Below are 23,984 nucleotides of genomic sequence, written 5' to 3'. Positions count from 1 at the left end.
TATTGAAGGGGGGGTTTCAAGAACAGGGGGTGGGTTTGAACGGGGTGGGGGCACAGAGGGCCGTGTGTGTGGGGTACGGAGGGTTTGGTGCTGGATTTATGGGATGCATGGATGTGTGGGCACCATGGGCACACACACAACCGCTGGGCTCTGTGTCCGGGGGGTTGTGCATGGTGGTGACGGCCCCGCGTCCCCCAGGAGCTGTCCCTGCGTGTGACGGTGGCCGAGAGCGGCGAGGACGGGCGCGGGGACAACACGGGCCATGTGCTGATCGGGCCGGCRGCCAGCGGCATGGGCACCACGCACTGGAACCAGATGCTGGCCACGCTSCGCAAGCCCGTCTCCATGTGGCACCCGCTGCGCAGGAATTAGGGCGCTGCCATCCCCACGCCGGGGACAGCGGGACTGGAGCAGGGACTCGGTGGCACCCACGAGGCTGAGCTGCCCGAGGCGCCCGGAGCACGGACGGAGCAGCTCCAGGGGCGCACCCCGGGTCACCCCCACACCCGGGAAGGAGCCCAGATGGACCGAAACCATGGGAACCTCCCCAAAGCCCCGAGTGTCCCGTGTGCTCCCAGCGGCCTCGAAATCCTCGGATGTGGACTCTGGGCAAGGGAGAGGGGGGGATTCCTTTGGAAGTGGTTTTTTGAGCAGGAATGCTGAGGGGGTGATGAATGCCAGCACGGTGTGGGAGGTGATCCTGGGGGGTTTTTTTGTAGGGATTTTGGTGCGCTGTGCCAGCTCTGGGATGTTTCCATTGAGGATGGAACAAGGGAGCAATAACAGCAGGAAATCGGTTATTGTTACATACAGCTTCTCCTTCCTTCGGTTTCCCCACAGTCAATCCCTGCTCAGCTCCACTGGCTGGGCTTGGTTTCCAACCTCTTGGGTTTGAGGTCAGATCCATGCTGGGAATCATCCCCTAAAGGCCCAGTAGGATCAGGGGCAGCTTTTCCCAGCCCAGCCACTTTCCAATCCAAACTCATCCTCAGGGTGCTCAGGACAGCATGGCAAATTCCTGCTCTTTAACACAACTCACAACTGGGATTGTTTTTCCAGCCCCTAGTCCTGAACTTGGGCTTTGACTTACCCTAGAACTCATTTTCCCCAAGATTGAGAGGAACATTTTGGCCTTGTGACCAAAGGCAACAAAGGTGTGAGCACTCATTTTTGTCATTTTTAAGGCCAACTCCCATTTCAGGAGGAAGGGAGAGGAAAAGCCTGTGTGGATCCTGTCTGCTGATAGACTCTGGACCAAGCCAGGTTTGGGATTTTTGGGGAGCTAATTCCCACTCTGGTTTGTGGAGGATGACARAGCCCCTCATGGCACAGGCTGGTGGGCAGAGGATGCCATAGGGCCACATCCCTCCTTGCCTGGAGCCTTGGCTTTTCCCTGCCTGCAGGATGCCAGTGGGAAGCCAAGCTGGGAAATCTGGGGGTGTCTGGGGCTGCGTGCCAGGAAATTGGCACCACAGGATGAACATGGGCTGGGATGTGGCCGCTTGGATGATCTGAGCAGGCAGAAAGGTGCAAATGAGCCATTTATCCGTTTTCCCCTGACTCAAAATAACTCGAGGAGAGTTATCCCCTGAGCTGGTGGCACTTTCCCTTCCCATCTGTCCCGCCTGACCTCCCCTTAGGGATGTCCCTGCTCCATCCTCCCCCTCTGCTCCAGTTCCTTCCCCTGCCCATCTCCACTCACTGATGATCAGATTTCCTTCTTCCCACATTTCTCCCTCCAGGAGTACCCCTGTCTCATCTGCTGCCAGGGGAGCCGGTGCCATCCCTCCATGGGATGAGATTCTCTGAAGGATGAAAAAGTTTTTCTGGGAAATTTCTCACAGCCAGTACTCAACAGGCCTTGAGGCTTGGGGGAAAATGTGCTTATTGGCTATCCCAGCCAAGTATTTGGGAAGGGATGACACAGAAATCCTCGGCTGTGTGGCAGCTCCTGCTGAGCTTTGCTTGGGATGAAGTGACTCCCTTGAGGTGGTGGAATCTGTGGTGTTCTGCCCCAAAATGATGGGGAATGTGTGGGTTAGGGGTTTTTATTGTGCTCCTCTCCAGCCACTCCTGTCTGGAGGCACCTCTGCACCTCCTCCTTCATCCTGGGGACAAAAAGCGCTGCTGGAGCTAATTCTGGGGGACTGGATGGACCCTGTGTGAGGGTTTGGGAAAAGGTCCAGGAGGGACACAAGGCTGAGCCCCCTCCTGCTCTGCACGGTGCCGGAGGATTGCCAGGCTGGGACACATCCATTCCCTCAGGGATCCCCCCCGGAGCATGGGGACACTTGGGGCTCTGCCACGCTCCTGAGCTGTCACAGGGACCAGTGTGACAGTGACAGCTTTGGATGTTTAATGCCCGTTTCACCAGCATCCTCCATCCCTTGAGCACATCCATCACCGTGTCCACATGGATAATCGGGACAATGCAGCATTCTCCCTCCCCTGCCTCAGCCCTGCTGCTCAGAGAGGCTCCCAGCTCTTGGTTTGGAACCACCCCCTCACTTCCAACCAGGCCCAGCACAGCAGAGCTGTGGCTTTGAGGTTAAAAAAGCAGGATTCAGGTCCCTCATTTCTCCCTGTCTTTCTTCTTGCCCTTCCTCTGGCTCGTCAGCTCGCTGAGTTTCTTGTCCAGGCGCCGCTGGAGGTGGGCTCTCTTGGYGGGATCCAGGGATTTGTCCTTGGAGCCACTCCCAGGATACAGGACCCCTTCCCGGCTGATCCTCTGCCGTGCCTGGGCCTTGGCCCTGTCCCCACAGCCATGGACCTGGAGGGAGAGAATGGACATGGGGAARTGGGGCAGGGATCACCCAATGGCAACCAGGGGCTGGCACTCCTTCAGCCTGGAATTCCTCTTTTACCTCTTTGCACCCCCTAAAATCATCTCCCATAATTTGCAGCCACTATTATTACTATTATTATTACCATTATTATTATTACTATTATTATTATTTTATATATCATTATATTGTTATATATTATTATGTTGCTATGCTTTACATACTTAATGTATTTCTATAATTAAATCTATTTATTATTTATTTTATTATCTATAATACTTTACTATTTATTCTGTTTGTTCTTTCATTTCATTTTATATTTAGGTTTTRTATTTTAATATATTTATCAATCTATTTCTTGATTAAAATCAGTAATTAATATTTATTATGATGTATTTTATTAAAACAACATTTATAGCTCCTCYCACAGAGAACAAAAGTTAAAGATCCTGGGTTCTGCACCACAGGTAAATCACCCTTTGGGATGGTTCAAGTGGCTCCTTCGACTTCCTTTCCACTCAATTGTGAAATTCAGTGTTTTGGGGAATGGGAGACCTTTTGGAGCCACAGAGCTGCTGCTTTAATGAGCCACTGGAATTATCCTAAAATCCGAGATTCTTAAAATCTGATCCCTTCTTTTGGGCCATCCCAAAGTCATTTAYGTTTCCATGGAGTGGGCTCCCAGCCTGTTCCCTCAGAGCCGTGACAGATTTGAATCCCTACAACGGCTGGAGCCTCGTTACAATTCAGCAGGGAGAGGCGATTCTGCAGGAAATAAATCTGCATCCCCCTGGATGCTGAGTGACCATAAACACCACTATTCCTTGCCATGGAAACAGACAGCTCCTGACAGGGGGAAAAGCTCTGCCGAGGATTTATAGGGCTGCTGAGCTCTGGGAGGCTCTGCAGGGCACGGAAGCTGTGGGATGAGCGACAGGGACACAGGGAATTCTGAACTGCTGGCCAGGCAGTGCAGCTCTGTGCCTGGCCTGTCCCCAGGATGCAGAGAGACCCTGCAAAGGGCTGGGAATCATCCTCACAATGCACAAGGAATGTGCAAAGGGCTGGGAATCATCCTCACAATGCACAATGTGCAAAGAGCTGGGAATTTGGCTCCCTCGAGCCTGAAATTTGGGCTTCCCCATTTCTCCTCCCTGCCTCGCTCTACCCCCACAGCCTCAGAATGTAAATGCCAGAAAATGGTAAAGAAGGGCACAAAGTGAGAGGAAAACATGGAAAAGCTGCCAGGAAGAGGTGAGCAGAGCCCAGGTGTCAGCATTTGCCAGYTCTGTGTACCTGGAGCTCTGCACAGGCTCTGAAGGGAGGAAGCTTCCTGCGAAGAAACCCTGCCCAGGGAGCTCCACAGGGAAAAAAATTCCCAGGTAAAGCCCGTCCTCCCCCTCATACCTCGGGGATGTGGTGGCTGAGGCAGAAGAGCCGCTGGCAGTGGTGGCAGAGCTGGCCCAGGGTGGTGACAGAGGCCTTGCAGTGGGGGAAGCCGCAGGTCCTGTTGGCTTCGATGGCAGCGGAGATCAGAGTGTCAAAATCCTCTCCCTCCGCACTCCCGCCTGCCGGCTTTCCTGGGAAAGGGGAGCACACCCGGATTGGGGGCTGSGAACACAGCCACCCTCCTGCAGCCGTGGGGCAGCCTCTGCCTTGGCACCCTTCAGTGTGGGCCRGGCACTCCCCTCAGCTCCTCTCCCTGCACCCGGGAGCCTCCCATGTAACCCTCTGTCCTGGCAAAGGGTCCCCGATGTTTTTCCCTTCACGTAAGGAATGTGCCCCCAGGGATCCAAACCCCTCTCCCTGGATGCTGCAGCCAGTTCCCACCTCCCTGCAGCCTTCCAAGTGCCACACGCTCCATGCACGCAGAGCAAACCCACCACGATTAATGTCCGTTGTCCTGGTCAGGAAAAGCTTGACCTACCTTTGGCTTTGCTCTTRTCCTTTTTCCCGCTGCCATGGCCGGGCTCCTGCACCTTCCTGGCCGCTTCCTCCCGCCTGGCTTTCTCCCTCTGGACTCTCTCCAGGTGCAGGGATTTCAGATCCACTCTCCCCCAGCTTTCGCTGCTTTCACCCGGCTCCGCAGGGTCGGGGGTGTTCCCGCTGGGATGCTGAGGCTGAGGAGGGGGCTTGGGGGACAGCGGGGGCTCGGAGGGTAGCGGGGGCTGCTCAGGGGGTTTCTTGCGGACACTGATGAACCTRTCCCGGCCCTCCCCAGAGCTCAGGTGCTGCAGCCCGTACTCCTCAGCCAGCACATGCACCAGCATCCGCTCGTGGGAATTCAGGGATGCGGGGAAATCCAGCTGCGCCTCGCCGCTCGCCAGGAAGGCCACCAGCATGGCCCTGAACCTGTCCCCACCATCCTTTGTCCCCGAGCTCTCTCTCCTAGCGCCGGCGGCGCTCGGGGAGCTCCGTGCTCCCGGTTTCTGGCTCCCTGCTCYGGCTGCAGCTGCCTTGAGCTTCCCACCCGGAGCTGGACGTGCTTTGGGGCCAGACGCCGTGGGCGCTTTGGGGCCGGACGCTGCGGGTGTTTTGGGGCCGGACACCACAGGCGCTTTGGGGCCCTTCTGGCGCTGGGCCTGGCCCTCCCCGGGGTAGTTTTGGGGCACGAGGTCATCCAGGTACTCGAAGGCGGAGCGCACGAGGCCGCGCTGGGACAGGTGGTCCAGGAGGCGCCGCAGGAAGGGCTGGCTGCCCACAGTGTGGCTGTCACACACCACGGCCACRTGGCGCCGCGCCCGCGTCACCGCCACGTTGATCCGCCGCTCCTCGGCCAGGAAGCCCACCTCACCTGGAGACAGGAGGGAAGGGATGCCAGAGCGGGCAGGGCTGCCTCCASGGTGGGGTTTGGTCCTAGTGATCCAAAGATTTTTAGGCTGGAGGGTGGGAGYTGGTGTTTATGGGGCTCGGCTCCCTGCTCACACCTGCTCCTCTTCCCACCTGTGTTCCACAGTGAGCTCCCAGGATTGGGAAGAGGATGGAAGGCACACAGAAAGGAGAAACATCTCCCTGCCTGGCCATGACACGAGATCAGGTTGGATCTGGGAGCAAACGCAAGATGGAGCAGGGTGGAAAAGGCTCACTTTGCAACAGAGGAGTGACTGCAGGTGAAGACCAGCCCCTGTCCTATGGAGCTCTCCCAGCTCCCAAATTCCAGGAGGGTCTGTAGGAACAGCCATTTGGGAACTCGGGGAGGTTCTCCTCTGCTCCCAGGCAGCAGTGAGAACCAGCAGTGCCGGGATGACTCAGGCAGGATCAGGCAGCGYGAGCGCAGCGTGGGCGGCTGCCGAGCTCCCGGCTCCAGGGAACGCGCGGAGGCCAGCTGGGGAGAGATGAATGCCTGTGCCGGAGCARCGCCAGCCTGCCTCTGCCTCAGCTGCCTCCTCTGTGCTGCCTTTGGGGGACGGGGCTCAGGGCAGCCCCTCTCCCTGCTCTGCAGCTCCAAGAACGATTCCCAGTGTCTCTCATGAGGTTTGGCCCCGGTTGCAGGGGCAATTCCAACTCATTTGAATCCTGGAATGGTTTGGGTTGGGAGGAAGCCTAAGGCTCATCCAGCCCCAACCCTTGCCATGGACAGGGACACCTTCCACCAGCCCAGGGTGCTGCAAACCCTGTCTAACCTGGCCTTGGACACTTCCAGGGATGGGGCAGCCACAGYTTCTCTGGGAAATCTSTRCCAGGGCCTCCCCACCCTCACARGGAAAAATTTCCTCTTAGAAGAACTTTTCCTGCTGGATAAGGAATGGCTGCAGAGGGACAGGTCAAGGAGAAGCCTCCAAATGCCCCCAGGGAAGCAATTCCTGCCCCACACCTGCGCTTTGGCCTCGCCCTGTGCAGAAGGAACTGTGGGACACACACCGTGCTGGGGCCACCAGCTCCCACCAGCACAAGTGTGAGTCACTCCTGGATCAGGGCTATTCTTAGAGACATCCCCACCTCCATTCTCCCCACAATGCTGCTTTGCCTCCTCTAGACTTGGAAAAAGAGCCACCTTCTCCTTCCACATGTACTTTCCCTTTTTTTTCCCCCCTTCTAGCACTCTGCAGCACAGGTGGGGCAGCAGGGCTGTGGGTCTGGAAAGGGAACTGATCCCTAAAGGATCACCAAGCGATCCTGCTCAGCCAGCTCCACAAAACCCTTCAGCTCCTCTACAGGAGCCTTGTGCCCCCAGGGCAGCAGCTTTTTTTTCCAGCTATTAACTTCCACTGCAGCTGCTGATAGCAAAGAACCTGATTTTCCGCTCTAGATTTTGCTCCCAAAAGCAGCATTTTTTTGTGCGTGGCTAGGGATGCCAGCTCCTGCTCACTATCTAAAGGGAACTGACCCAAAATGGGCTCAWACCCCAAGAAATTACCTCTCAACTCCACTAAATGTGGGGCTAATGGGATGTGACATTCTTAGGGCCYTGGTTTAAATCATCCCTGGGACCTCAAGGGCCAGGAAACCTTCCAACTGAGCAGTCCTGGACCTGCTGTACCATAGGAGCCTCCTMTGCAACCCTGACAGCAAATATATTCATTTATCAAACAAAAAAAGGCTGAAAAGGGAGGGTTTGCCAGTAAATCCATCCAGAGCTGAGCTCTAGAGCACTGCAATTAACCCACAGCACTTGGCAGCACAACTTCCTTCCCATTCCCCAGGGAGCAGCCAGCTCTTACCTTTCCTGTTGGATCTGACAAAGGACAGGATCACTGCCTCCTTCTCCCTGCCTTGGAAACCATCCACRGATTTAATTTCCAGCTCAGGGTGGCTGTGGCAAAGGTGCTGTCGGAGCATGTCCACCTGAGAAACACGCCAAGGGTCGCTTTTAAAGGAAATACAYGGGTGAAAAGGATTAAAACAGTACAGTTTGGGGGAAAATCCCTTCCTCCCAAACCCACAAGGGTGAGCACTGGCATGTCCTGAGGCTGGGAGTGGCACACCTGACTAACAGCTCTTCCCTCCATGACCCCGAGCTGCTCAAAGGTGCAGGAGTTGGTCCCAAATGCTGGTTAAATTTGGCTCTGGGATGCTGTCAGTGTGCAGGGAGTAGGGGAGATGCCAGAAGAGGCCCAGTCCAGCTCACCTGGAGGTTGTAGGGGGCCACCACAGCRATGTCCTTGGTCTTCACACCAGCGTCCACCAAGGCCTGGACGTGCATCCCCACCAGCTGGACCTCCCCTGGGACAGGAACAGAGTGTGACAGGGAATAGAGGCCAGAGGAATGTGCCCMCCTCCCCCAAAAGAGCAGGAAGGACTGCCCAGACCCCCCAAAATGGCAGGAAAGGCTGTCACAATCTGGTTCTCCGAGATGGTGCCTGGTTCAGAGAAATCTAAGGGGAAAATTGAAATCCTATACGAATCATTTCATGGTTTATTGGCCAGGCTTCTGCTTTGCAGCAAAACACAGCGATAAACATCAAGAGTCAGCAGTGAGYTGTGCCAAAAGGCTGCCTCCCAAATTTGGGGAGATGTGCCTCTCTAATCCCCTGCTCCAAATCCCTGAATTCTCTCAGACCAGGCTTTTTGGCTCTCCATGAGGGAACAAGAGCCTCTTGTGTTCAGCAGGGCCYTGGGAATGGTGCATGGAAAAATGAGGCAGGCTGATGGGGGTCAAACAGAAGGTGARAGATAATGAAATTGGTCAAAACTGCACTTGTATTTCCAGCCTGACTTTGCACTGAGCTCCATAATGAAACCTATGTTTTCTGGTGAAAACCGGCAGGAACTCAGTGTCCCTGGAAAATCCATGGAGAAGAGCCAGATAGGATTTCATGGAAGGAGTAGCGGACTGGAAGGTAATTCAGAGCCCTATCAGCCTTCCTATTCTGGCCAGTGGTACCTGGATTGCCCTTGGACTGCTCATCCTCCACTTCCAGCTCAAACAGGCCACAGCCAGCGGTGTCTATGAGCAGCAAGGGAACRCTGGTCTCTTCTGTGGAGGAGACACCCGGCAGGTCCCTGCACGAGGTATTGGGAAAGGGTCAGTTACCAACACTGATGTCACCAATATCCAGATAAAAAGCAGCAGCCCCATCCCTGGAAGGGCTGGGTTGGATGGGACATGGAGCAATTCAATCTGGTGGAAGGTGTTTGGCTGTGCTTCCAACCCAAACCAGTCTGGGATTCCGTGATTATCACGACAAAGGAGGACACAGAAGACAACTCTGCATCACTTCTGCTTACAGAGCAAAAAGGACAAACCCCCCAGTTAAAGTCTCCCTGATGAAACAATGGCTGACACTAAAATGCTGCCCCAGTCCCGGGAGGGGCAGAAAACTCTGCAGGGACGGGACCCACTGGGATGTAAAGGGTGTTTCAGCAGCAGAGAGGTGTGCCCCACCTGAGCAGGTGCTGTGCCACGGAGGGGTGTGCGTGGAGCCGGCCGCCGTAGAGCTCCGAGGACGCCCATTCCATGATGTCCTGGTGCATGCGGTACTGCACCGTCAGCATCCGCACCGCCTGCTCCCCGTAGTGCTCCGCCAGCCGCTCCATCAGGCTCAGGGACAGCCCMTCCGCTGCTGCCCTGCGGGAGAAGCAGCTCAGAGAGGGAGTGGCCACCCCCTGCGACTCAAACAGCCCTTCCCATGTCCGCCGGGGCCGAGGGTGTGAGCAGGAATGCTCTGGGAGCACCTGCACTGCAGCCTGCTCAGCACCCTCCAGTCGCTCCCCTGGGCTGGCACTGTCACCCCTGTCCCACCTGCGTGCCACCAGTGCTGCCTGTCAGACCCTCAGGGACAGACTCGTGCCATGAGGTCAKGGATCCTGCTACTGTAATTCAGGCAATGCCAACAGTATGGCCTGTGGAATCACCACCCCTGCAGGTGTCCAAGGAACAACTGGATGTGGRACTTGGCACTCTGGTCTGGTTGAGAAAGTGGGGATTGGTCACAGGGTGGACTCGGTGGTCTTGGAGGTCCTTCCCAACCTCAGTGATTCCGGGATCCCTAGTAAAGCTACACTGGGGTTATTCCAGTGATTTAGGATCAGAACTCCACCCCAGATTTTGGAATGCTTGGTGTCAATACAGCTGACCCTTGCTGGTTTCACCAAGACCCCTGCTACTCCAGGATTTCCATCCTTCCCTGGCCGCTCACCCTGGGCTAACACACACACACCGCACTCATTGCTTTTTCACCCATTAAACCCCCTTCACATCCAGCAGTGCCCTTTGCTGGCATTTGTGGCACAAATTAATCAAATTCCTGCAGAATTCAGCCTTTCAGGAGCCTATCTGCTTTCTCCTGGCCCCACACAGGGGTTGCTGGAAGGCGCTGTCTGAGGAAGAAGGATGGAAGTCGCCACGCTTGGATGCTGCGAGCACACGGAGATTTTTCCTGCTGAGGCTGACACTGAGGGGTGCTGGCGGCTGCCAGACACAGGGAAGCAGCAGGGAGATGATGGAATGATGACAGGAACAGCTCAGGAAAATGCTTTCCATCAAGCTCCGGGGCRCAGCACGAGTCCAGTCCCCGCCGGGGGAATTCCTGCGCTACACAGCCCCACAGAGAGCGGATCATTGTGGCACTGGCCAGCCCTGCCACGCTCACCACAGGCACTTGGGAAATGTGGCAGGAGGCTGCCAAGTCATTAAACCTGCAGAAGGGACAATTAAGGACAAATCTTTCCAAGAAGCCGGGCCTCATTAGCTCTCCTCCTCGCTGAATCACAGGATGCAGCAAAAAACAGAGAATAACCTGGATGGGCATGGTGCAGGATTTGGGAGGCAGCAGTTTGCAGAGGGGGCTGGGATAGGCAGGGTGAGGGGACAGAGCAGGATGTGGGCTTGGGGAATGCATTCCAGTTATCAGGAATGAGCTGGATACTCCCAGCTCCACACTGCCTGTGTGGATCTCCTGGGCAAGGAGGAAATTCAGCAGGGAGAGCTGCAAGCACACACCTGAAACAGCTCTCAAACCTCACAGCAAGCCTCAGGAATGCTGCTCTTCCCTACCCTTCCACCACCATTCCCACTGCAGGGAGCTTATATGCTGAATTAATAATGAGGAATTAATCYGCTGGGGAATATTTCACCTGTAAATAATTTTCTATTATTTTACCACCCAATTAATTCCTGCGGTGGTTGGCTTCTCTGCCAACGAAATCCTAAGTGCCCTGAGCAGATTTTTTTGGCCTATCAATTGCTTTAGAGAAGTAAAATTGAGGTAAGAGGTTGTACAGACAGGACAGTCCTGCTGCAGAGGCTACCAAAGAAATCCAAGGCCTGGCACTTCAGGGACAAGGTGAAAGCAAATCCATGGATTTGGGATGGTGCAGACATCCAGACTGATCACTAACAAACAAGATGGCAAAATATCCCTGTGTTTGTCTAGGAAAYGGGCTGAGAGCAAGAGATTTGATAAGCATCTGCTGATATGTGAGGGGAGTAAAACCGAATTAATAAATCAGAGCCCTGATGTGGAGATGAATTTGTCAGGAAAAGGATGGAATGAGGGCTCCAGTGGGCACAAGGCAAGTTAAGTGTTCCTGTCAGACTGCAGGAGATGCCCTGGCATGGAGATGCCCACTGGGACAGGGGCAGAATGGAGGAGGAGGAGCAGCTCCAAGATGGAAGTCACAAGCTGCTGCCTCAGCTGGAGCTGCCGAGGGGGAATCAGAGGGGCTGGAATTTGCCAGCATGGACTGCAAGGTGTGTGTGGGGATGCCCTCTGCCCCTGGGATAGCTTCAAGTGGGTCAGAAAGCAGGGGAAGATGAGCACCCTCCTCCATCAAACATTCCYTAGGCCTCACGGGGTTACCGCTGACAGTAACAGGTAAATGCTGATTCCATGGAAGGAAAAGCAGGTGACAGGAAAGGGGCCAGGGTCCCATAGAATTCCTGCTGGACACAGGCTTCCTGCCTGAGCAGGGCTGACTTCCCCTGCTGTAGTAACAGCCGAGCCTCCTGGCAGCCCAGATTCATCCCGGGTAACTTTGGGCTCTTCCCTGTGGCCCCAAAAATAGGAGCCCACCCACTCTGGTCCCGCTGTCATCAATGGAGAAAGGGAAGGTGGGTGGAAGGGTTGGAGTCCTCCGCATGAATCATCCCTGGAAATAGCTCCTCGCTTTCCCTGAACCACACAGAAGGTGGCAGGTGATCCAGGGCCTTAGTGGGAGCTCTGGAAATACCCACAGAAGGAGGTGGAAGGCATCTGCCCCTGCGCTGCTTCCTGGGCCTGCAGGGGATGTGGAAAGCCCGAAACATCTCATTGATTTGCATCCCTTTGGAAAAGATCTTTGAGAGCACAGAGTTTGAACATTCCCCCAGCACTGCCAAGGCCACCAAGTCAAAGCTGATGGAGAGCAGGAGATCCGGGAGCTCTGCAGGACCTGAGGAGTTTTTGCTGCTGGCTCCAGTCAAGGCTCCTGGCAGCAGCCACCGTGACAGGGCAGAAAAAAAAGCAGCTGCTATGTTTCTCTAGAAAATCTGCTTTTGTCTCAAAAGAGGGAGCCAAAAGTGACATCAGCTGAATGTCAGCCCTGTTCCAGAGTAACAGAGCTGGGATTTTTACTGTTTTGCCCTTAATCTGACAGTCTGAGGGAAAAACCAGGCAGCTGAGGTGGATCCAGCTGGATGGGCACCATGGAGCATTATGGAGCTACRATGCAGTTTCTCTGGAGGAGAAGAGGAACCTCGTGCCCCACATAATGCCAAGAGAAAATAATGATAATAATGGAATTAGGATAACATGGCAAATTTCTTCTTGCTACCAACAAGATACTACCCCAAAAAGTGCCTTGCTTGGAAAATCCAGGTGTGGAGAGCCAGCCTGCAAAGTCACAGGGAATAAACAGCAGGACACCAAGGGTATAGGGCTCTGGAGAGGCCTTTGGAGCTCACCAGCCTGGACACCTCCAGGCAGTGGAGTTTGTGTTTTATCACCTGCCAAGATCTGCAGAACAGCAAGCTTTTGGGCACCTGAGAGAGATAAAATGGGAGGATGCTGCAGCCCCTGAGTGTTATTCTCACTATCTCTCAGCCATATGCCAGGAGCCACTGCCTCCCTTGGATYTTTCATTTCCTGTGTTCAAAATTCAAGTGAGATGGTAGATAATGTGTCTTGCTTATTATTTTCTGGAAGCAGGAGAGGAACATTTATGAAGTCAGCCCTTTTTCTTCCCTTCCGTGGTTCAGTAATTCCAGATTTGGAGCTGCCTAAACCAGATAAACATGAGCACATTTATGTTTTAAATTACTCAAAGATTCCTCAGTACTCTTTGCAGTATCCCCCTGGAAGCACAGGCAATTTGCACTATCCACAGATCTTTTCCACAAACTAACTGTTCTTATTACCCACGTYGTAGGGGTTGGGAGGTTTTATAATCCCTGTGGTGTGTGATAATGCAGCATCTCGCTGGGCCAATTCACATATTAAYACATTAAATAAATAAATGTGGAAACCACAGAAGCAGAATTAAAGGGAGGATTTGGATGAACCTGAGGATGAGCCCAGGATGCCTGCAGGCAGCACAGATCCCCATAATGAAACATCTCCAATTGYGAGGATTCGGAAGCTGCACAAAAACCAGGAGGATCCAGGATTTTTACCTTTGGGAGACRATGGTGGGGGGCAGCTGCTTGTGATCCCCAGCCAGGATGCACTTGGGAGCCTTCAGCAGAGGGATCCAGCAGCTGGCTTCCAGAGCCTGGGCACACTCATCAATCACCACCAGGTCAAAGTGGCTTTCAGGCAGCAGCTTCAGGGGGCCATCCGAGGAAGCACCTGGGGGAGAGAAGGACAAGGTTCCCAGCTGYGCAGGGAAGYGAGGAGGAGCAAGGAAGCTGCTCTGGAAACAAACCCCACAAGCTGCAGTAGTGATTGTGGCAAGAGAAATAATGATTCTTTGCAGAGGTTTAGGAATTCAGCCCTGCCAAACACGTACCCATTGATGTGTGTAAGTCAGGATTGTTTTTGCCAGTTCCTCTTTGTCCTTTTCTCCCTGGCATCTGGGCCCAGAAGCTTCCAAGTATCTTTGGGAACAGCAGAGAAGCCCAGATGCCAAGGAGAACAATATGCTCCAGTGCTTCACCCGCAGCASAGCGAGGAACACCCACATTCCTGCTGTCCCCCAGAGCCAAGGAAACTCCTCATCCCCAGCACTGARGAGAGGGGCTGGGGATCCACCTGTCTGGAAACTGAGGGACACCCCGAGAAGGGTTGAGACCCCAGTGCCTCTGCTCCTCCTCGTGGCACTGGGAAGAGGGAAACAACAGGAGAGTGGGACCAGAGAGCCACAGCAAGGGCTAATTCTTAACATCAATCAGCATTCCATTTGTAACATTTGTCTCCTTGCAGACATCCTGCTCTAACCCAGACCTACTGATACTGATCCATGCATTGATCAGAAATCTGAATTCMAGGGGCATCCAAATCTCCCTGCAGCTCACAAAGAAAAATTATGTAAAAGGAGGAGGGCAGGGTGAAGAAGTCAGCCTCCCAGGCCAAGGGATTTTAATTCACAGAAATGTTTTTCTCCAAAGCTCTTATGCTGTGGCAGCTCTGAGAGCYGGGATTTGGCTTTGTCACTATAAATCCTGCTGCCTCTGTAGCTCTGCATCACTTCAGATGTTCTGGTTTGCCATCAAAGACACTGTATTTACTCTGAAAAACTGTTCTCCAGCCTGTATGAATCTGCTCTGGTGAGCTGTGCAGTCATAACTTTACTTTTGCCATTTGCACAGAGCCCCAGCTGGCTGGGAAGCTCCAGCCCCGTGGAAAAAAATCACAGCTGATCGACAAAAATACCAGTTTTACTGGGAGAAGGAAACCTCCCCATCTTTCAGGCAAGCTAAAAGAAGTGAGACGCCAATTCCCAGGGAATAATACATGCAAGGATTTATCTTTCCTTTAACCTTTGTTCCAGTAACTTGCTTTTTTATGACCTAAAATTATTAGTKCTGCCTTTCAGCAAATGACCCTTGATCTGAAGATTCTAAGTGGGCCCTGGAGTATCAAAAACCCGAGGCAGAGAACACCTGCCAAACCTTCCCACCTGTAGCTGCAGATGTCCAACGGACACCTGGAATTGCTCCCCAAAACCCCGAGCCCCACTCAGTTTGGGTGAGTGCAGAACCAGCCACGTGCAGCCTGGGAGCAGGCTCTGGAAACACGTGCTGGATTCCACCAGTCCTGGACRTGGTCCAAGCAGGGAAGTGATTCCATGTGCCTTATGCAATCGGGAGCAGATTGCACACCTCCAGCAGCACTGGTTTGCTCATAGAGCTCACAGAGGCCTTCCACATCCACAATCTGTGCCCTACTGGTCCTGTGCCACAGTGCAAGCTGGGAGAATCCCACTGGAAAGGGGTTTGGGAGGCTCTGCTGGGCTCCCAGGAGCTCAGGGGATGTCTCCCAGCTATCCCAGCAGGATGCTGTCCTGCAGGGCACGTGGTTTACGTGGCTGAGGGAGGGAAAACACRGAGCAGGAGGATCTCACACCTGTGTTGGTGGCAAGGACAACGCTGGCCTGGCTGAGGGCTGCAACCATGGCAGCCTCTTCTCGCTCCTTCAGCTCCTTCCTCAGGGTCTTAATCTCACCCAGAAAATGGCTCCGCTCTCCCTTGTCTTGGGCCTTTTTGGTTTTTGCCTAGAAAACAGAAAAACCAGGATAGAGCAAACTGCTGCTGCTGCTCAGTTCTGGCTGTGTCTATCAGCATCCAAAGCATCTGAGCATGGAGCAGGGAGCAACGTTTGGGAAGAGGGGTCTTGTTCCTCTGCTGGGGGAAGGACTGGGATTTCCCATCTTGTYCTGGGGGAGCAGGAGGGCTCCTCAAGCCCCAGCAGCAGCTCTGCCACCTCAAGCTGCCCTGGAAAGGATCCAGAGCAGCATCCAGACATGCCCAGGGCTTTTTTTTAGCTGATATTGAATGTATCCACCACCCCAACCCTCCAGCACTGGGCACCAGCAATTCCAGACCAGCAGTCAGGAGACCTCAGCCCACCTATGGCTCACTTACTGCTTCTGCAGACAGAAGCAGTGAGACCTGCTGGTTCCTACAGTCATGCCATGGATGGATGGATGGAAGAATGGATGGATGGATGGATGGATGGATGGATGGATGGATGGATGGATGGATGGATGGATGGATGGATGGATGGATGGATGGATAAACAGATTTTCCACGGATCAGGCTCAGCCACCTGTTTTAATTGAGCTCACGGGTGTTTGAAACTGTGAAACCTCCAAGTGTCTGTCAAGTGTGGTGAAAATGGGCTCAGGAGTTCCAGGGGAGGGATCACAGACAGGCAAATGTGACCACACAGGCACCTCTTCTCTGGCTGGATCTAAGGGACAGCTGGGCACAGCCCTGGAATTCRCTGAGCTGGAGGAACAAAGCAAATGAGCACCAACCTCCTCCCTGCTGGAAGCAGGAGGATTAGAGGGGAAAACCGGTGGTCAAGTGGAATTTGCCCTGCTAAAAAGATCTACTTAACAAATCAACAACAGCAACTGCTCTCTGGTGATGGCTGTGACATTGGGATCCAACACCTGCCTGGCTCTGGGCTCTGCAAGCAGCTTAGGGAGCAGGGAACACAGTCCAGAGAGAACACAGCACTGTCAGACAGCCTCAGGATATAGTCAATSTGGATGTCACCCGTTTGTAACTAGRGATTAATTAGCTCTAATCATCCCTACCTGCCTCTGGGTTCCCCTATCTACTCWTTGGTCTGGGAGTTTATTTAAGGCCAGCTCAAGGGGTGAGCCTGGTTTCTTTCCTGGATTCCYTGCCTCACCCTCCTGGACTGCTCCCTGACCCTGCTCAGCATCCCTGGAACTGCATTGGTTCTGGAGCTGAACTGATTTTCTTGCTCAGGTATGTGGGGCTGCAACCTTCCTGGGGCAAGGAGTATCCAGAAGTTGAGGTCATGGGCATCTTGAAGCCAGGCGAGGGAAAGGGGGAACAGGGATAGGAAATGCCCCAAAAGGGCACAGGTTTTCATTTCTGATTCTTCCGTGGGCTGGGGTGAAGAGAAGGAGGGGAAGAGTCAAAACATGGAGCTGCAAAGGAAGAAACTGTTCCAGGGACAAGAAGGAAATGTGATAGGAGARAAACAGAGGCAGGAGGAGGGAGAGATGGGTCAGGACCTTGGAGATGAATTCTCTTCAGCCAAGGGCAGCTTCTGTGACAGAATTCTTCCAAYGAGATGAAAGGGAAAATTAATCACCAGTGAGAAAGWTGGAAAATAAATTWAAAAAAAARAGGCTTTAGGACAGTGCTGCCACCARAAAGGGGAAGAAAAATAACTCATCAAATCCTCACCCCAAGTACCAGAGCTATGTTGTAAGATAAGGTTAGGAAAATTAGGGTGAGAAAGAAGAAATTAAGGATRCATTTTCAAATGTGCTCTGCTTTCMACTTGAGGTGGCTGAGAGTGGGAGGCAGTTTCAGGACAGGCAGACAGCTCCTGAGGAAGTGAGTTAATGATGGGAATGTTTCTCTGGTGAAGAGAGTGGTATGGACCAGACTACACAGAGAATRTGAGGTGCAGCAGGGGCTGGGATTTTCCCACTCCCATGAGGGATTTGGGCAGGAGGAGTTTTGTTCTCCAGCAAATGAAGATCAGACAATCCCAGAATGGTTTGGGTTGGAAGGGATCTTATGGATCATCTCATCATGCCCCTGCTACGGGCAGGGACACCTTCCAAGTTCCTCYAAGCCTTGTCCAACTTGGCCTTGGACACTTCCAGGGATGGGCAGCCTCAACTTCTCCGGGAAATCTTTTCCAGGGCCTCCCACCCCGACAGGGAAGAACTTCTCCCCAGTATCTGACCTTCTAACCTCCAACCAGAGCAAACAGGATTCCTGCAGGCCCCAGCCATTGCCAGGGACGTGYTGCAGGGCCACGCACCCAGGCCTGGTCGATGTCCCTCCTGATGTCRGCCACGATGTGGGCAGTGTCCCCGCGGGCCAGGACGGCGTCCAGGCAGTGCTGCTGGATGGGCTGCAGCAGGCGGGCGGGGTGGCCCAGGCGCAGCAGCCGTGCCCTGCTGCCAGCCAGCCGCTCCACCAGGTTATCCACGGCCACGTTGGAGGGGGCACAGCACAGCACCTGCGGGGACAGACACAGCCTTGGAGCCTCTCTGGAGGCTGGAGCAGAGCCATACGAGCAGGAAGAAGCAGAGAGGGGAGATCAACGCACTTTTGTTGGGAATAAACCACTGGCATCACTCAGGTAATTCCCTCCTTGCTTTGCAGCACTTGTGCAGGGTTCCCAAAGAGCACCAAACCTGAGCTCTGTCAGCACCTCGTTGGAGCTGATGGGAAAGCCCCTGGTCCCTGCAAGCCAAGCCAGGCTSTGGATTAGCACAGCTCCAACGGGARCTGCTCCAGCCCAGGAGTGTGCAAAGTTATCAGAGAAACCTGGAATGGTCTGGGTGAAAAGGGACCTTAAAGCTCATCCAGTGCCACCCCTTGCCCTGGGTAGGGACACCTTCCACTATCCCAGGATGCTCCAAGTCCTGTCCAACCTGGGCTTGGACACTTCCCACAGGGTGGGAAGGGATGGGGCAGCCACAGCTTCTCTGCCAGGAACCCACCACCCTCATAGGAAAGGATTTCTTCCCAATATCCAACCTAAATTTCCCATCTAAAGTCATTTCCCCTTGTGCTATCACCACAGATCCTGATGAAGAATCCCCGTTCAGATTCCCTGTAGGCCCCTCCYGTAACTGGAAAGCTGCTCTGAGGTCTCCACAGCAGGAGAGGTAGCCCCTGGCACCTTGAGTCCTCACCTTGAGGCCCTGCTGCACAGCCTGCAGGATGATCTCCACCAGGGTCGTGGTTTTCCCTGTGCCRGGGGGGCCGTGGATGATGGCGAGCTCCCTCTGGGCCAGGGAGAAGGACACAGCTTCYCTCTGAGACTCATCCAGGGAGGCGTTGAGGAACTCCAGAGGCTCTGGGGAGACAGCAGGAGAGTCAGTGGGGCCTTAGCCCCAGCTGGGAGCTGGCTGAGAAGCACAAATCCAGGAATACATGGAGCTCCCTGCAGCCAGCCCAAATCTATTCGGTAATGAGGAGATCCTTGGGAGGAAAGCACTGAGGGGGTTGGAAGACCCCAGAAGGTAAAAMCAAGCTTTTTATGCTTCCAAAACAAACAGGCTGCCCAGTCCCACATCCATGCTTCCCTAATCCCTCCCCAGCCCTGATATTTGGCTTCCAGCCAGCCTGTGGTGGAATTCCCAGAATTTAAGAGGCATTTATCTGCTCCAGCACCCAACAGGTAYGTTTTCCTGGCTCTGGAGGGAGCTCTGGGCTTGTTTTGCAGGAGAACCAGCCTCTTTAGTGAAATCTTCAATGAAAATTGGGGAGGAAATCGCAGACCTGGCAAACAAATCACTGCCCCACCACTGAAAAAGCAGGAAAACCGACAGAGTCTGTGAGCAGAACAGAGCAGCCCTGTGGTGGTCAGCCAAGACTGGGAACGAAGGCAGGAAAAGGTACAAACAGCAATTTAAAAGATAAAACTAAAATTAGTTTCTGCTTTAATAAGGAAGGAAAAAGGAGAAAAGAATATGCAAATTGCATCAGAAGGGAACTGGTTTCACTGCAGAGCCTGAATTCTCCAAAGCTGCTTTTTAACCTCCCAGACTCATCACATCCAGCCCCAAATTTATTCTCATCCCCCCTAATCCTGCTGCTAATCTCTTTGTTCATTCTGGGAGTTAATTACAGCAGGGATGATGATTCATTACACTGAGGTTTCCTGAAAATAACATTCCCACAAAAGCTTATATAAGACACATCTCTGGCCATCCTTCCCTGCTGGGCATCATGTGGCTCATCCCTCCCTTGGTATTATGGGCTGGCTTAAAAACATGGAAGTTTCYTCTGGTTTGAGGCAGGTGAACTTCAGGTATCCTCACCTGAAAAAAATCCCTGGAATGTGTCTCACTGGTGGCCAGACCATTGTGCCCTGATGAACAATTCCATTTCTTAGTGTTAAAAACCAAATCACCTCGGGCATCCCCAACATTCCCAGGAASTGAGATGCTCTTCTGCACAGCTCCAGCAGCTCTGGTGAGGCAGAGGGCTGGGGGTGACATCCAAAGCCAGGAAAGGGGTCTTTGCACCAAAAATGGATGGCAACAGCCCTTCCTGGGAGGAAGATCCCAAATTTTCCACAGCTGGAAGCCTTTTCTGAGGTATCTTCCTCACCAAGAGCAATCCAGGCCCCACCAGCAGCTCCTCCTCACTACAGTCAATGCAGCAGGACAAAATCCAGGYGGGCACTTCAGCCAGGATCAGAACTTTCCCTGTCTCCAGAGAAAATATCTGGCAGCTGAGTTGTCTGGACTGCYCAGTCTTCCCCAGGAATCCTGGGGCCCTCTCCACAGCCCCTGTGATGACAAAAGGTGTCACAGGGCAGAGGAACGTGGAGCATTTCAGGTTTTTTGCTCGTGACTTGTGCCATGGAAGTTTTGCTGGAAATCCCTGGTGTTTCCCCAGTGCTCTGGTGCCAGGTTGGCTTCTCCTGGGAACATTCCTGCCTTTTAACCAGGAWTTTTAATTGCTTCTTTTCCTTTTCACATGTTTTTTACAGCCATAGGCAGAGCTGGACACAAGCCAGGCCTTCTGGAGGCAGTGCTGGGAACAGAAATTTTTTGCTTTCTGCAGCCCAGAAGCACAGAGGAGAGCTGGCAGCTATCAGTGACCTGCACAGGTAAGGCACAGCCTGATTTCCAAAGGGAAAAGGGAAAACCCTTTTGGATGGCTGGGAGGAGCACAGCAAGCAGAGCAATGCTGGCCTCTGCTGGCAAGCAAAGCCTCTTCACTGTCCCTATTCCCAAAATGTGGGAGTGCAGGGCYACCACAGGGATGCTGGGAGCAGGGGAGGATTGTTTGGGGGGGATTTGGGGTGTGGAAGTTCCAACAGGGCCACGGGTGGGGGTCCAAGTGGAAAGGAGACAAGCAGGAGATTCTGCATCAAGGGAGTCTGATAAGGGCAAAATTCCTGCTCAGTCCAGAGTTYGCCTTTTTTGGAAAAATTATCCTCCCACTTGGAACCTTTCTGGAGACAGCAAGGGGAGGTGTGGAAGTGCTTTGTGCCAGTCCCAGTCTTTGCTGCACATCCCAGCTGCCCACTGGTGACCCCTTCCCATCCTTTTAAATATCCCATAGGTTTCCTTCCCACAGCCTGTTTTTGTGTTATGCCAAGGGTATTTRTTSCTGCATTTTTAAGYGTTTTGAAAGGATTTGGGCTTTGAYGTGCTGGGTTGGGCTGCTGGGGTCTGGTAATTAATTACTAAAATGCACAGCAGTACCAGAACCCACCTATGAGATTCTCTGATTGAACAATTAGGATTCTCATCATTTCCCCCCACATTAAAAAAAAAAAAAATTAAAAATCAGATTTAGGCTGCTGCTGCTGCACATTTCACCTGCTAGAGTGGATTTTGTCCTCTCTCCTAGCTGTAGCTCCCTGCTTTCTGATGGAAGCGAGCTCGTCTCACATCCTGGTGTTGACACAGATGTGTGTCTAGACAGCCAATTTCATGAGCTGTCCAGGACTTATTGACTCAGCCTGCTGATGGGTTTGTTGGAAACCAGATAATGGATGGGGTGAGGCAGATCCCCAAGGAAAGCAGGCTAATGGGTGCTTGGTTGTGGAAGGAGGCGCTGTGACATGGAAAAGCTGCCTGAGTGCTGGGAGGTTTGTCTGTCAGAGCCCTTTGGCTTATTCCAAGCTATTATCACTTAATTCCTGGCCAGCACAACATCTCTAGCTGGGGAGAAGGCAGCTCTGAAGTGAGGAGGTAAATGGAAGGCTTTTAGGTTCCTACTGCACCTCCTCTGCCTGTCTAACATGGCCCAGTCTATCCATCAGTATTGCTGAGGAGATGGGAAATCCATCTCTGCTCAGCATGGCACAGCTGAGTGATGTGGCAAAAGGGACTTTTCCTTCAGTAGAGGCACTTCTGTTCCCTCAGGGTCGAAGAAAGTTGGCCCATTAAAATTAAATTCTTTTATTTAACTTATATTTTATTTAATCATTAAAACCTTGAGTGCATCAAGGTGCCCAGGTAGCTGGAAAGTTTGACCCAGACTAGGATCAGTGCTCACAGATCCAGGAATAGGACTTGTTAAATTTTTGTCCCTGGTAAATCCTACCAGAAGTCAAGCYTGCCTGGAGGGAATGGGGGAGAGACAAACCACCACAGTGGGCAGCCAAATCCAGGGATCAAGGGAAGACAAAACAGTGCAGGGAAGGAAAAGGGGCAGAATCCTGGCAGAAATGGATGGCACAAGGGGGGAAAGCAGAGACCTGAGCTCTGTACACAGCTTAGACACTGCCCATTCTGCTGGGCAGCCCAGCCCATCCTCAGCCCTCATTCCCTGATTTTTGCAGCCCAGATGATCCTCCCTTTTGTCAAGGGATAATATCCATTGGCAGCTGTTGATATCTGACACGGCTGCTGATCAGAGGCTTTGCTCTCCCTGTGGTTTCTCCAAAAGGCAATGTAATTTCATCTTTCATTTTTTCCAAAGACTCACAACAAAGGGGGTACTACTTATAACTAAGTTTTTTACCAATGGCCCTTCATGAGGAAAATGTGCCCAGTATAAACCAGTATGAACACAATGCTACCAGTTGCAGACTCATATTCAACACTGGGGTCTTTTCTGGAGCAAAGTTGGCTGCACACGTGGATAGAAACCATACAAAGATCAGAGCTGTTTGGRTTCCTGTGGGCAATTCCTGAGGATGCCTGTCAAGCCTGATAAAAAAGGATTCTTACTTGTTTCAGGGAAYGCCCTGGGAGCAGAGGCAAAGAAGAGGACGTCGATCAGGTTGGAGGCTGGGCCGCCACGGTACTGCTTGAGTGCAGTCAATGCTCTGCCAAAGAAGGGAATATCCAGGTTACAGGCACAGCAGGAATTCCTTTGGAGACTCCCAAGGGCCCAGAGTTGGGCTGTGAGTAGAGACTCAGCTGTTCCAAGGCTGAATGATGCTACCCCACAAGATTAATCCCACCTAGTTAGTGCATCCCCCAACCCTTGCACACACATCACAGTGCCACTTCCCATTGCTCCTGCTTGCTACRACCAAGTGTGCTTTTTCAGGATGTTTATCCAGCAAGCAGCTGCTCACTCCTCCTGCCAGGATGGAAAAGGCCCTGCACAGAACCCAGAGAGCTCCAGAGGCAACGTAACAGGACCAAAATACAGCCAGGAGAGGAAAAGGGAAAAGCAGGACCAGCCAGCAGGTGGGTAAACTGAGACTGTTGTGAGGCTGTAGAATGACAAATCCAAACTGGGAAATGTTTGGAAAGAACTTTTCCAGACTGAACTTGGCACTCCTGACCCTGCTGGGCAGAGTGAGCTGGGTGAGTTCTCACCTTTTGAGCCTGTTGTAGGTGACRTCGTTGGCCAGCTTGAGCAGGCGGAAGGAACGCTCGTGGTCCACAGCCAGCTCCCCATCCCGGGGCTCCTCCAGGGCCACCGTCACTGCTTTGGGGGTGACACGTGTCACCACGCCCGTGCACAGCGGCTCCCCCTGCCCCGCTGACTCGTAGAGCCCCACGATGTCCCCTGCAAAGGTTTGAAGGGACAGCATGAGGTGKGGCAAATGTGTCGCTGTCTGGAGAAGCTGTGGCTGCTCCGTTCCTGGAAGTGTCCAAGGACAGGCTRGATGGGGCTCAGAGCAACCTGGGATAATGGAAGGTGAYCCTGCCCATGGCAGSGGGATGGACTGGATGGGCTTTAAGGTCCMTTCCAACCCAAACCATTCCGTGAGTGTATGATCTCTTTCTTTGGAAAGACAGGAATGTCACTGACCAGGCCCAAAGCTGTTGGAGGGCAGCTCAGCGTCCGCATCCCATTTCCTGGGCTGGAATGTCACGAGGAGACGCCCGTAGAGGCCGGTTCTCTGGCTGGCCACCTGGAGCTTGAGCAAGCAGACCCCTCTCCGCTGCAATTCCTTCAGGGACACGCTCTCCTGCCATGCCCTGAGAAGCACACACRGGTGGGAACACCATGGGGTGAGGCTGAAGGTCACAGCTCCAGGGGACAGAGCTTATCCCAACTCCTGGCACCCCATCATCCCGCCTGGGTAAGTGTCTGTACCCCCAACGTAGGCCTCTAAGAGCGTGACTGGGTCCTAAGTGGGTAAATTCAGCAGGATTCCCCATGGATCAGAGCTCTGTGGGGTGGGTTTCCTATTGGGGTGGGCTGGTTAGAAAGGTGGGATTCCAGCAGCATTCCCACAGGCTGCAGGA

General features: G+C 53.3%; 2 protein-coding genes across 3 annotated transcripts in view; one reads left to right on the top strand and one right to left on the bottom strand.

The window, feature by feature from the left end:
* SYT12 (synaptotagmin 12) overlaps positions 1-1,185 on the top strand; it is a 9,496-nt gene extending 8,311 nt beyond the window's left edge. For both annotated transcript variants that reach the window (XM_057379888.1, XM_057379887.1), the window contains one exon: positions 199-1,185. In XM_057379888.1, the coding sequence (XP_057235871.1) occupies positions 199-372 (174 nt within the window). In that variant the 3' untranslated portion in view covers positions 373-1,185. The remainder of the gene's footprint in view (positions 1-198) is intronic.
* A 1,387-nt stretch (positions 1,186-2,572) lies between these two features.
* On the bottom strand, positions 2,573-23,809 carry IGHMBP2 (immunoglobulin mu DNA binding protein 2). The gene is made up of 15 exons (XM_057379912.1): positions 23,802-23,809; positions 23,545-23,714; positions 23,106-23,298; positions 22,506-22,603; positions 18,501-18,664; positions 17,618-17,818; positions 15,206-15,353; positions 13,315-13,489; positions 9,109-9,291; positions 8,608-8,726; positions 7,852-7,946; positions 7,445-7,568; positions 4,711-5,577; positions 4,191-4,363; positions 2,573-2,770 (listed from the first exon to the last, which is right to left on the bottom strand). The coding sequence occupies exons 1-15, from the start codon at positions 23,807-23,809 to the stop codon at positions 2,573-2,575; spliced, it is 2,916 nt and encodes a 971-aa protein (XP_057235895.1).
* Positions 23,810-23,984: the final 175 nt, after the last annotated feature.

Source organism: Malurus melanocephalus, unplaced genomic scaffold, assembly GCF_030028575.1.
Source record: "Malurus melanocephalus ecotype Western Australia unplaced genomic scaffold, MMel_1.1 scaffold_426, whole genome shotgun sequence".
NCBI lineage: Eukaryota > Metazoa > Chordata > Aves > Passeriformes > Maluridae > Malurus > Malurus melanocephalus.
This window is presented reverse-complemented; position numbering and strand designations above follow the sequence as displayed.